General features: G+C 37.3%; 1 protein-coding gene across 4 annotated transcripts in view; it reads left to right on the top strand.

Moving 5' to 3' along the window:
• The window catches only part of TAB2 (TGF-beta activated kinase 1 (MAP3K7) binding protein 2), an 87,172-nt gene extending 78,736 nt beyond the window's left edge, over positions 1–8,436 (top strand). For 3 of the 4 annotated variants that reach the window (XM_055087443.1, XM_055087441.1, XM_028494333.2), the window contains 2 exons: positions 3,459–3,494; positions 6,430–8,436. In XM_055087443.1, coding sequence (XP_054943418.1) covers positions 3,459–3,494; positions 6,430–6,572 — 179 coding nt within the window. In that variant the 3' untranslated portion in view covers positions 6,573–8,436. The remainder of the gene's footprint in view (positions 1–3,458; positions 3,495–6,429) is intronic. The other variant, XM_055087442.1, reaches the window with a different exon arrangement.
• Positions 8,437–13,171: the final 4,735 nt, after the last annotated feature.

Here is a 13,171-nt window from a genome sequence, read left to right as displayed (position 1 = left end):
GCTTTGTAGTATAGTCTGAAGTCAGGGAGCCTGGTTCCTCCAGCTCCATTTTTCTTTCTCAGGATTGCTTTGGCTATTCAGGGTCTTTTTTGTTTCCATACAAATTGTGAAATTTTTTGTTCTAGTTCTGTGAAAAATGCCGTATGTAGTTTGATAGGGATTGCACTGCATCTATAGACTGCTTTGAGTAGTGTAGTCATTTTCACAGTGTTGATTCTTCCAGTCCAAGAACATGGTATAACTCTCCATCTGTTTGTATCATCTTTAGTTTCTTTCTTCAGTGTCTTAGATTTCTGCATACAGGTCTTTTGTCTCCTTAGGTAGGTTTATTCCTAGGTATTTTATTCTTTTTGTTGCAATGGTAAATGGGAGTATTTCCTTAATTTCTCTTTCAGATTTTTTCATCATTAGTGTACAGAAGTGCAAGAGATTTCTGTGCATTAATTTTGTATCCTGCTACTTTACCAAATTGATTGATTAGCTCTCGTATTTTTCTGGTAGCATCTTTAGGATTCTCTGTGTATAGTATCATGTCATCTTCAAACAATGACAGTTTTACTTCTTCTTTTCCGATTTGAATTCTTTTTATTTCTTTTTCGTCTCTGATTGCTGTGGCTAAAAGTTCCAGAACTATGTTGAATAATATTGGTGAGAGTGGGCAACCTTGTCTTGTTCCTGATCTTAGTGGAAATGGTTTCAGTTTTTCACCATTGAGAACGATGTTGGTTGTGGGTTTGTCATATATGGCCTTTATTATGTTGAGGTAAGTTCCCTCTCTGCCTACTTTCTAGAGGGTTTTTGTCATAAATAAGTGTTGAATTTTGTTGAAAGCATTTTCTGCATCTATTGAGATGATCATATGGTTTTTCTCCTTTAATTTGTTAACATGGTTTATCACATCGATTGATTTGTGTATATTGAAGAATCCTTGCATTCCTGGGATAAACCCCACTTGATCATGGTGTATGATCCTTTTAATGTGCTGTTTGATTCTGTTTGCCAGTATTTTGTTGAGGATTTTTGCATCTATGCTCATCAGTTATATTTGCCTGTAGTTTTCTTTTTTTGTGTGGCATCTTGGTCTGGTTTTGGTAGCAGGGTGATGGTGGCCTTGTGAAATGAGTTTGGGAGTGTTCCTCCGTCTGCTATATTTTGGAAGAGTTTGAGAAGGATAGGTGTTAGCTCTTCTCTACATGTTTGATAGAATTCGCCTGTGAAGCCATCTGGTCCTGGGCTTTTGTTGGAAGATTTTTAATCATAGTCTCAATTTCAGGGCCTGTGATTGGTCTGTTTATATTTTCTGTTTCTTCCTGGTTCAGTCTTGGAAGATTGTGCTTTTCTAAGAAGTTGTCCATTTTATTGGCATAGAGTTGCTTGTAGTAATCTCTCATGATCCTTTGTGTTTCTGCAGTGTCAGTTGTTACTTCTCCTTTTTCATTTCTAATTCTGTTGATTTGAGTCTTCTCCCTTTTTTTCTTGATGAGTCTGGCTAATGGTTTATCAATTTTGTTTATCTTCTCAAAGAACCAGCTTTTAGTTTATTGATCTTTGCTATCGTTTCCTTCATTTCTTTTTCATTTATTTCTGATCTGATCTTTATGATTTCTTTACTTCTTCTAACTTTGGGGGTTTTTTGTTCTTTCTCTGATTGCTTTAGGTGTAAGATTAGGTTGTTTAATGTTTCTTGTTTCTTGAGGTAGCATTGTATTGCGATAAACTTCCCTCTTAGAACTGCTTTTGCTGCATCTCATAGGTTTCGGGTCGTCTGTTTTCATTGTCATTTGTTCCTAGGTATTTTTTTATTTCTTCAGTGATCTCTTGGTTACTTAGTAGTGTATTGTTTAGCCTCCATGTGTTTGTATTTTTAACAGATTTTTTTCCTGTAATTGATATCTAGTCTCACAGTGTTGTGGTCGGAAAAGATACTTCATACGATTTCAATTTTCTTAAATTCACCAAGGCTTGATTTGTGACACAAGATATGATCTATCCTGGAGAATGTTCCATGAGCACTTGAGAAGAAAGTGTAATCTGCTGTTTTTGGATGGATTGTCCTATAAATATCAATTTAAGTCCATCGTGTTTAATGTATCATTTAAAGCTTGTGTTTCCTTATTTATTTTCATTTTGGATGATCTGTCCATTGGTGAAAGTGAGGTGTTAAAGTCCCTGACTATGATTGTGTTACTGTCTATTTCCCCTTTTGTGGCTGTTAGCATTTGCCTTATGTATTAAGGTGCTCCTATGTTGGGTGCACGAATATTTACAATTGTTACATCTTCTCGGATTGATCCCTTGATCATTATGTAGTGTCCTTCTTTGTCTTTTGTAATAGTCTCTATTTTAAAGTCTATTTTGTCTGATATGAGAATTGCTCCTCCAGCTTTCTTTTGATTTCCATTTGCATGGAATATCTCTTTCCATCCCCTCACTTTCAGTCTGTATGTATCCTTAGGTCTGAAGTGGGGCTCTTGTAGACAGCATATATACGGGTCTTGTTTTTGTATCCATTCAGCCAGTCTGTGTCTTTTGGTTGGAGCATTTAATCCATTTACATTTAAGGTAGTTATTGATATGTATGTTCCTATTACCATTTTTTTAATTCTTCTGGGTTTGTTATTGTAAGTCTTTTCCTTCTCTTGTGTTTCCTGCCTAGAGAAGTTCCTTTAGCATTTGTTGTAGAGCTGGTTTGGTGGTGCTGAATTCGCTTAGCTTTTGCTTATCTCTAAAGGTTTTAATCTCTCCGTCGAATCTGGATGAGATCCTTGCTGGGTAGAGTAATCTTGGTTGTAGGTTTTCCCCTTTCATCAGTTTAAATATGTCCTGCCACTCCCTTCTGGCTTGCAGAGTTTCTGCTGAAAGATCAGCTGTTAACCTTATGGGGATTCCCTTGTATGTTAATTGTTACTTTTCCCTGCTGCTTTTAATATTTTTCCTTGGTTTTTAATTTTTGATAGTTTGATTAATTTGTGTCTTGGCATGTTTTTCCTTGGATTTATCCTGTATGGAACTCTCTGTGCTTCCTGGACTTGTTTGACTATTTTCCTTACCCATATTAGGGAAGTTTTCAACTATAATCTCTTCAGATATTTTCTCACTCTCTTTCTTTTTCTCTTCTGCTTCTGGGACCCCTATAATTCAAATGTTGGTGTGTTCAGTGTTGTCTCAGAGGTCTCTATGACTGTCCTCAATTCTTTTCATTCTTTTTTCTTTATTCTGCTCTGCAGTAGTTATTTCCACTATTTTATCTTCCAGGTCACTTATCCGTTCTTCTGCCTCAGTTATTCTGCTATTGATTCCTTCTAGAGAATTTTAAATTTCATTTATTGTGTTGTACGTCATTGTTTGTTTCCTCTTTAGTTCTTCCAAGTCCTTGTTAAACGTTTCTTGTGTTTTCTCCATTCTATTTCCAAGATTTTGGATCATCTTTACTATCATTACTGTGAATTCTTTTTCAGGTAGACTGCCTATTTCCTCCTCATTTGTTTGGTCTGGTGAGTTTTTACCTTGCTCCTTCATCTGCTGTGTTATTTCTCTGTCTTCTTATTTTGCTTAACTTACTGTGTTTGTGGTCTCCGTTTCGCAGGCTGCATGTTCGTAGTTTCCGTTGTTTTTGGTGTCTGCTCCCAGTGGCTAAGGTTGGTTCAGTCGTTTGTGTAGGCTTCCTGGTGGAGGGGACTGGTGCCTTTTTTCTGGTGGTTGAGGCTGGATCTTGTCTTTCTGCTGGGCAGGACCATGTCCGGTGGTGTATTTTGGGGTGTCTGTGACCTTATTATGATTTTAGGCAGTCTCTCTGCTAATGGGTGGGATTGTGTTCCTGTCTTGCTAGTTGTTTGGCATAGGGTGTCCAGCACTGTAGTTTGCTGGGTGAAGCACTGAGTGGAGCTGGGTCTTAGTGTTGAGGTGGAGGTCTCTGGGAGAGCTTTTGCCGTTTGATATTACGTGGGGCTGGGAGGCCTCTGGTGGTCCAGTGTCCTGAACTCGGCTCTCCCACCTCAGAGGCTCAGGCCTGACACCCGGCCAGAGCACCAAGACCCTGTCTGCACCTCTCTTCGGAAGACAGGGCTGGACCTTGAGAGAAACAGAAGATGTGGAAGTGTGTGGGTAGTCTCTGCAGTCAAAAGTCCTGAGTTCCAGCTCTGACTTTCCTGCTAACGGGTCTTTAGCCTCTGTTTCTTTATCTGCTAGTGTTGGAGGGTCTCCTGCAGAGTCGGGGGTGGCTGTGGCTCACCGTGGGGACAAGGACACTGGCAGCAGAAGTTCTGGGAAGTACTCCTTGACGTGAGCCCTCCCAGAGTCCACCACTAGCCCCATCAGAGAGCCCCATCCCATGACTCTTTTTGAATTATGGTTTTCTCAGGGTATATGCCCAGTAGTGGGATTGCTGGGTCGTATGGTAGTTCTATTTTTAGTTTTTTAAGGAACCTCCGTACTGTTCTCCATAGTGGCTGTATCAATTTACATTCCCACCAACAGACAATGCAGGGTTTTTTGACAGCTAAAATGAAGTGTGGCAATCACAAGTCATCCTGTGCAACCTAACTTCCTCTTTTTTCAATTCTGGTGGTTACTTAGTTTCCAAATACCACTCATTAATAAGAGTCATAATTCTAAGTACCAAAAGAGATTGTGCAGATGTAAGAAAACCATTGGAGATTTTTCCATTTTAAAAAAATTTAGGTCCTCTATTGATATCTTAGATATTACTTAAATAATGAAGAAGATTCTGGCACTTAATAATAGATTGAAGTGTTAATATAGATTGAATAGCCTTCCTAAAAAACCTTTGTAGTTAAACAAAAAGGAAAGACAAGGTTTTACTGAAAATGTGCTAGGTAGGAATGTTTTCTAACCTCGGTGAGACCAAAATTCTAGTAAGTAGACTGGATTATCCTCAGATTAAAACAATTATGCTATAAAATGTTTCCCAAGTATGGAGTGTGAAATAATTGTAGATGGTAAAAAGTCAAACTTTTTTTAACTGTATTTATTTTAATGTGTTTTAGGGGATACTAATTAGTACTGTCAGACCCTTGATTTTTCAAATATTTTTACTTAGGTAAACCTTAAATAGATATTTGTTTTAAAGTTATTCAATTTAAAGAAAATTACTATATAAATAGTACTTCCATGCTGCTTATGCATGTGCCAGAAATTGTGGTGATGCCTAAAATATTCTGACCAATGCTTAAAGTGGGAATTTTGCAATAAAATGTTTAACGCCAAACAGTAAAGTGCTGCTAAAGGGTTCAAAGTACCAAACATTACTTAATTATTTTAAATTTGTTATAGAAACTTGATATTTTCATATACTATATACAATAGTTTGTCTTTTAAAATAGCAGAAAAGGTATCATTTAGTTACCAACTCCGTGGAGCAGGTAGAATTTTCAAATTAATATACATTGTTTTAACATAGTTTGGAAACTACAAATTATAAACCTTGACTGGAGAGATCCAACAGTGCATGCTCCTTTTACTTGAAACGTCCCCACAATAATTTGTAGGGATACTATTCTAAAATTATAATGGTACCTCCCTCCCCCAAAAAAGTAGTTTCATAAACATAATTTCATCTTAGACACAACCATGGAGGAATATAATTATTCCTTATATTTAAGATACCTCTGTACATTCAAACATTCTAGAACATTGGACTTATAAAGCTGCAGTGACTTTATTTTATAAGTAAGAAAGATTAGATGTAGAGGATACATGATTTATTATCTAAGATCACAGAGCAAAGAAATTAGGAGTTAGTAGCAGAGCCAGGAGTAGAACTCCATTCTCACAACTCTTAATCTAATAGTCTTTCTAGTGTTCCATAATAAATGTGATTTTAAAATAAAGTGAGAAATAAAGTCTGGTAAAATTTTATACTGATTTACTCCTCCGAGGTCTATTGTCGATATTTAGTGAAATAAATAAGATTTTAGAAATTAGTTCATCTTTATATTTTATTTGTATTGTTCAGATAGAGAACATTTAACAAAAACTTCCCTTCCTGGTAGAAAACAAAAATATAAATACTACTTCAGTGAGAAATGAAACTCAAACTTTAATCAGACATAAATGCACTAGCAGTATTGCATTGTAGTTGGACACCTTTTCACCATCTTAGGTGACATTATGGTAATCTTGGCTGTTAGTTACCATATGAATTGATTTCCCTTTTCTCCTGCTATAAATTGGGGGAAATGATGCTCTTTTCCCCTTTGAGGAGATATTGAGGTGGTTATGTCGTGTACATGTTGCTATTCCCCGGCAGGGAAGTGCCAGCCTGACAGAGACAGGTTGTGAGGATCAAGCATGTGTGTCAGTTTCAGCTAGACGCTTCACTTGTTTAACAAGCTGTTTCATGCTGTGCAGTACAAATAGTGTTTAAAGTTGCCAGTAATTTATGACTTTGCGATTTTTGCTTCCTTACAGATCAAAGGTCCACCATCAAAACACCAAAGACTCAAGACACAGAAGATGATGAGGGGGCTCAGTGGAATTGTACTGCCTGTACTTTTTTGAACCATCCAGCCTTAATCCGTTGTGAACAGTGTGAGATGCCAAGGCATTTCTGAGCCAGGAGACCCTATATCTTCCCTAAAACCACATCTGAAGTTCAAGAAACTAGTCTGTCATCAGGGGAAAAGTTTCACTGCTACATAGGATTTTGTCAAATTGAAGGTGTGACAAGATGGTGTTGTGCTAATGTTAAATGTCAACCCACAGAGCTAATAATACCTCAGTCTAATGTCATGGGCAGTTGAAATTCATCACATGAAGGTAATCTGCTGAAAGACTTGGTTGCCCACTGCCTAACCATGTACAGTGTTACCAGTAGCCCATTAAGGATAATTCTCAATATATTAATACCTAGGTGTTCCCAGTACCTTTTCCCCTCATGTCACTACTGAATTTTGACAGGAGGAAGGAATAGAACAATGGCTTTTTTTTTTTTTTAAAGCTTTCGGTGAAACACTACAAACATGAAGAAAAGGAACAAGGTTTAACTATTTAAAAACTGTTTGCTGCCATATAGTGCCAATGGATAGGGGAAGAACTTCACAAATCTGTGGTACTCTTGGCCTTGTCTTTGTCTTCCCTGAAAACGTCTCCACTCTATGAAGCCAGCATCTAGGGTCTAAAGATGAAAAGCAGCATGCATTGTCTGTACAAACATGGAGTGAAATATCCCAAAGCTTTTCCTACTGTACAGATCTCTCAAGTCTGCTTTAAGTGATTTCTTTTCTTCCTTATTATTTTCTTGTATTTCTATATGTATAGTGTAATAGTCTTTTGTTAACTAATTTTCTCTTTTCCTTTTAGTGATTAAGCACGATCATGTCCCTTTTTAAGCCTTACCTGAGAGAAGCAATGCCTTAAAATTAAAAAAGCATTAATGAAATGAAACTATGCACAAAATAACTTTCCTCTACTTATTCTGTACTTTGCCCTCATGAGTGCCGATGTTCTGTGAAGACATACAGATGCTGCACAGTGAATTGCAGAAAATATTACAAGACTTACGTCTATAGGTCACACTATATACTGACTTTAGCAGTGGGTAACACAACACAGTGTTTTATCTTCCACAGGGAAGCTTAAAACAAAAGATATTTTTAACCCACTGACAGCAACAAGGTTAAGCTTGCTTTATCTGCCTCGTGTCCCACAGAACTCTCACAAGAGATTACTATTGGGAAAGTACAGTTTCAAAACCAGCAACAGCAGCAGTACCTACAGCCCTTTTTTCGGAGAGAAGTTTAAATGCTTAACTGTTGGGGCAATCCATTTCTAAACCTGACTTGGTGGCAGTATCATGTATATTTATAAAACAAGGCTAGTCATATTTAGGACAACTGAAGAAGAGCTGGAAAAAAGAAAAACAAGCAAACTTGAACACTGAAGCAACCTCAAGCATCTCTTTATTTTGATGATATATTTTTATAAGGAAAATAAATATTCAGATCAGGAATGTACATAACTAAATGAAATCAAGAAAAAAATAACAGTATGCATTTTAAAAAAACAATTATGGAATTATATATCAGTGCTTAGAATGGGGCTAAGGGAAGTGCTGAAATGTAGCAAAAGATAGGAGATAATGTAGACTGTCACCCACTGTAAATGTTTGCAAATGAATATTTTTAAATAAACAGGATTATTACAGGTGATTCTATATGAATGTCAAAGCCTTAACTTCCAGGCTTTGCATCTTGTATATGGGAAGAACTATGACAATCCTAGTTAATTAGACAATAAACTCAAAGCCCTTACATTTGATGCGTTTTGTTTTAAAAATAGGCCTTGTTTTTCAGCTTCATCTGCAGTTCTATGTGAAGATTGATAAATCAGTTTTTACTTGTTTTATTAATAAAACGTAATTTGGATATCTTGAGTTGATGGTTTTGTGATTTAGCTGGGTAAAAACTATCTTTGTAACAGATAAGTTATTTATAAAAATTAAAAAACTTATATTCTAATGTGGATTTTGTGACTTGTTTTTAAAGTTTTGTGGGACAGGAGATAATTTATGCCTCAGCAGAACATTTGATAGTTAATATAAACCAGAGAAAACTCATTCTCTAGAGTCTTCCCATGACCTCATGGCATTCCACTGCATTTCTTGGATTATTTGTATCAATTTCCCCAGGCTTCTTTTTAACTAATGAATGAAAGCAATCATGTTTAAGCTAAGACAGAAAAACGAATATTGCTTTCTTCAGAGTTTATTATAGCTTTTTCTTTTATTTCTTTTGGGGTTTTTAAACTTTACTCCATTGTTGAAAATGTGATTTCTTGGGCCATTTAGCCTGAGTAGTCATTTAGTTAATATTTGCTCTCTCGTATTATGTGTAAGTGCTGAGGATGGTGGTGCTTCTGTTGAAGAGAACCTTTATGAGTTTTCAAAAAATTATGACTCAGTTTTTCTGAGCTTGTAAAGAGCAGAGTAGCCCTTGCTGATCCTGTTACGACATAACTTACAGAAAGCTCTGCCTTGCCTTGACTGGTCTTTTAAACCTAGTAGGACATAAATATTCTTTGCCAGGGAATATGAGGTCTGGATATGTCGGTGGTCTGGAGACTACCTTCAGGAATTATTGCACTAAAATAGAATTACAGGTACTAAGAGCCTCAGATGGAAAGATGGACTTCGTTTCTCATTGCTGATCATCCTTGGGTGGTGACATTCCTTATGTTGAAGGGGGAGGTTGGCAGTTAGCGGTTCATGTAAACTGGACTTCTCAGGAAAACATTTTATTTTTAACAAAATGTTGGCCAGTATCTACTATATAACTAGTATGTTATACAAAGATGCACGTTGTATTGAGAATTTTTGTGGAAAAAATATAAAAATTTATTATTCTTTTAAAATTTCCATTTTTTTAAATGACAAGCAGGGCCAAACTACAGTGTAATATTAATTGACTATATTGGAGAATTGAATTTGTACATAAACTCATATCTGTGATAGCTCAAAACTATTAGCTATTAACTTTTATTTTAATCAAAGCATGTATAAATAGCAAGGTTAACTGACATTTCATCGGTTTCCTCTATCCCGGTTTGATGTTGATGGGAAATTATAGTGAACAATGATAAGTTTAAGTAAATGGTATGAGATATAATCGTCCGTGAGTAATTGAAGTTGACCGTGTTGCCTTAGAAAATAATATTAAATGGCACCAAAGGCCATTCCAGATTTGATATCTGCATGCCAGGTATTAGCATAGTTTCCTATGTAATATTACAAAATACTTATATTTCTCCGTGACAAGTGAACATATTTTTTTTTGGTTCTAGTTTTTAGAAACTATAATTGTATCCATTTTACTTGAAGATGAAATGACTCAGGGCTGCATTTTAATTTTTATTATTTCCATCTGAAAATATAATTAGGCAACTGAGAGAAAAGACTTCCTCTAAAGAAAGTACACTTTTGTAGCTTTATATTTGTTAAATTGGATTTCCCCCCCCTCGATATGTAGTAGGCTGTTTGGTGTTTTTTGTTGTTGTTCTTGTTGTTTTTTAAGGGAGTGTAGTTAAGTCATTAAAAATGCTTGGTAATGCATTATCTTTGCAACTATAAATTTCTTCCTGTATTACAAGTTCAAAAATAGAATTGCCATGTTACAGTACAGTAGTTCATTAATTTACCTAGTTATTTAAGAAGGTTATGAAAGCAGTTGCATTTCTAATACTGTGCCACCTTATTCCCCAGGTAGACCCCTCAAATCTTAAGAGTCAGGACAGCTGGGATCCAATTTGGGCATCTCCCTAGATTTACTCTGTAACCCTGGGATAGTCCCTTGCTTTTCTTTCCTTGCCTTGTTAAAGGAAGATAATTATATTAACGTTAAACCCTCCTCACAGAGGTGTTGAGGGGCTTAATGTGAAACTATCTGAGCCAACCTCTTTTCTCTCTAGGAACCGGATTATCCTAAAACAGTGGGTTATGTTTCTGTATGAATGGGTTTTGAGGCATTTTTCTCAACAGTATTAATGAACAGAATGGTAAGTTTACTATTTATTTCTCTGAATTGGTCTAGGGACATCTCAGTCGATCAGAATTTGGTATTTCAGTCACTGTAATTCTTTCCCTCTTTTAAAGTCAAAAGGTGGATTGCTTTGCAAAGGTTACAAAGGTGACCTGAAGATCAAGTGTGTTTATATTTCTCTTGCATGTCCAGCTCTCTAAAGAATGTACGTTTTATGATGGAGAATAGCAAATTATTTCTCTAGGAAAATAAAACACTTTCTTCAAAGGACTTAGTCCAGTGTTTGCACATCGGCATATTTGTTTTAAGCCTGAAATTGACCCAAGGTCCACTTCATTCTAGCCTCTCTTTACAGATCCCCTTCTTTTACCTCTTTCTTTTTTTTTCCCCCTCTTCTGAGGGCAGAAATACATCTTTCCTCTGATCCCAACTGCATTCGGCCCTCCATATCTGCAGGTTCTACATCTTCGGATTTAAGCAACCACAGATCAAAAATACTCAGGAAGGGACTTCCCTGGTGGTCCAGTGGTTAAGAATCCTCCTTCCAAAGCCACGGTTCGATCCCTGATCAGGGAACTAAGATCCCACATGCCACAGGGCAACTAAGCCCACATGATGCAACTACTGAGCCCACGCACTCTGGAGCCCGTGTGCAACTAGAGAGAAACCCACAACTAGAGAGAAACCCACGCACTGCAATGAAAGATCCCGCATGCCACAAGCAAGATCCTGTGTGCCGCAACTAAGACCCAACACAGCCAAATAAATAAATAAATAAATGTTGGGAAAAAAATACTCGGGAAAAAAATTCCAAAAAGCAAAACTTGAATTTGCTGTGCACCAGCAGCTATTTACATTGTATTAGGTATTATAAGTAGTCTAGAGATCATTTAAAGCATAATAAATACTACACCTTTTTATATAAGGTACTTGAACATCCTTGGATTTTGAATATCTTGGGGGCGGTCCTGGAACCAATCCCCCGTGAATACCAAGGGACGACTTACATAATAGAACCATTACAACTTACCAATCTACATTCCAAACATGCTTATTGATCCTCATAGCCTAGTGAATAAATACTGTGGTATCTTCAACGTGGCAATGCTTTCCAGAGAGTTTAAAAAGAAAAAAGCTGGGCTTCCCTGGCGGCACAGTGGTTAAGAATCCGCCTGCTAATGCAGGAGACACGGGTTCGAGCCCTGGTCCGGGAAGATCCCACATGCCGCGGAACAACTAAGCCCGTGTGCCATAACTACTGAGCCTGCGCTCTGGAGCCCGTGAGCCACAACTACGGAAGCCTGCGTGCCACAGCTACTGAAGCCTGATGCGCCTAGAGCCCGTGCTCCACAAGAGAAGCCACCACAATGAGAAGCCTGCACACTACAACGAAGAGTAGCTCCTGCTCGTCACAACCAGAGAAGAGCCCGCGTGCAGCAACGAAGACCCAAAAGCAGCCATAAATAAATAAATAAATAAACAAACAAATAAAATTTTTTAAAAAAAAGAAGGAAGAAAAAAGCTCCCTCCCACCTGTGAAACCACCCATTAGTTCCTAGTAGGCTCAGTGCCTTTCGCACTGTGATCTAATTGGTTCTGCCTCTGGCTTCTTCCTCTTACCTTGCACCTGCAGCTAGATTAAAGAGAGAACATCATCTCCATGCTCTCTTCAGAAACCTCTACTGTTTCCCCATTGCTGACTGGGCTTAACTTGCACGATTCTGTCGTCTTTTCAGGATGGTTTGTTATTTTCCAACAGAATACTCTTCCAGCTAAATTGGCCTAATCACTTCCCTGAAGAGATCTTGCACTGCCCCACATCACCCCAATGTACTTTTGTCCATCCCATTTCCCCTGTCTCTACTTGAGTTTAACCTTTCAAGCATCAGGTCAAGGGTCAAGGTTGTGAGAACTTTCCAAACTGCACCTTCTCATGGCACTTGCTATATTTTCTGCCCACTTGGCATTCATTGCTACTTTGACCTCTCCATTTACATCCTGACAGGGCAGGTATTGTTACACACCCCCTTTGTGTCCTCACAGTAAATACCCTTATGTACAGCAAGAAGTCAATAATTGTTGATGGTGGTAATGATTCTTGAGGACCAAGTTAATTTCTAACATTTAATTCCAAGTTAATCAGTGGGTACAGCCATTTTGAACTTGACATGTATTTTCTCATAGGACCAATATCATAAGTGATAGGTTCCCAGGCCAGATCACTAATTAACTGGAATGCTTTGCATTTGAAATACTGAAATAAGGTGCAGTACTATTCGGGTAAGTAAATTAACAATGAAATTCAGTGAAAATGTTTCAAATCTCTTATGTGCATTTCTGGAAGAGGGTGGAGAATTAGAGACCTTTGTGGATATTCTGGAAAATTCAGAAATTTGGCATTTGAAATTGAGTCTCCTGATTCTGTTACATCTGATTTCACTTTAGAGCTTAATTTTGCCTTTTTCTTAGATAAAGATGTTTGCGTGGCTTGTTCTTAAACATAACGAGGATCAATTTTTTCTTTAATTCACAACTGAAGCAGAGAAGGACATGAGAGAATATTTTTCCTGAGAAAACTGGTCAAGAGAAGAGAAAAGAAAGAAGAAAGTGGAATGTGAAATGTGAAATAACTCCTCCCCTTTCCCAAGAAGGGGGTGGAAAGACAGGCTTCCAACTAA

The sequence above is a fragment of the Physeter macrocephalus genome, chromosome 10 (assembly GCF_002837175.3).
Source record: "Physeter macrocephalus isolate SW-GA chromosome 10, ASM283717v5, whole genome shotgun sequence".
Classification (NCBI taxonomy): domain Eukaryota; kingdom Metazoa; phylum Chordata; class Mammalia; order Artiodactyla; family Physeteridae; genus Physeter; species Physeter macrocephalus.
Note: the sequence above shows the minus strand (reverse complement) of the source record. Positions and strands in the feature narration are given on the sequence as shown.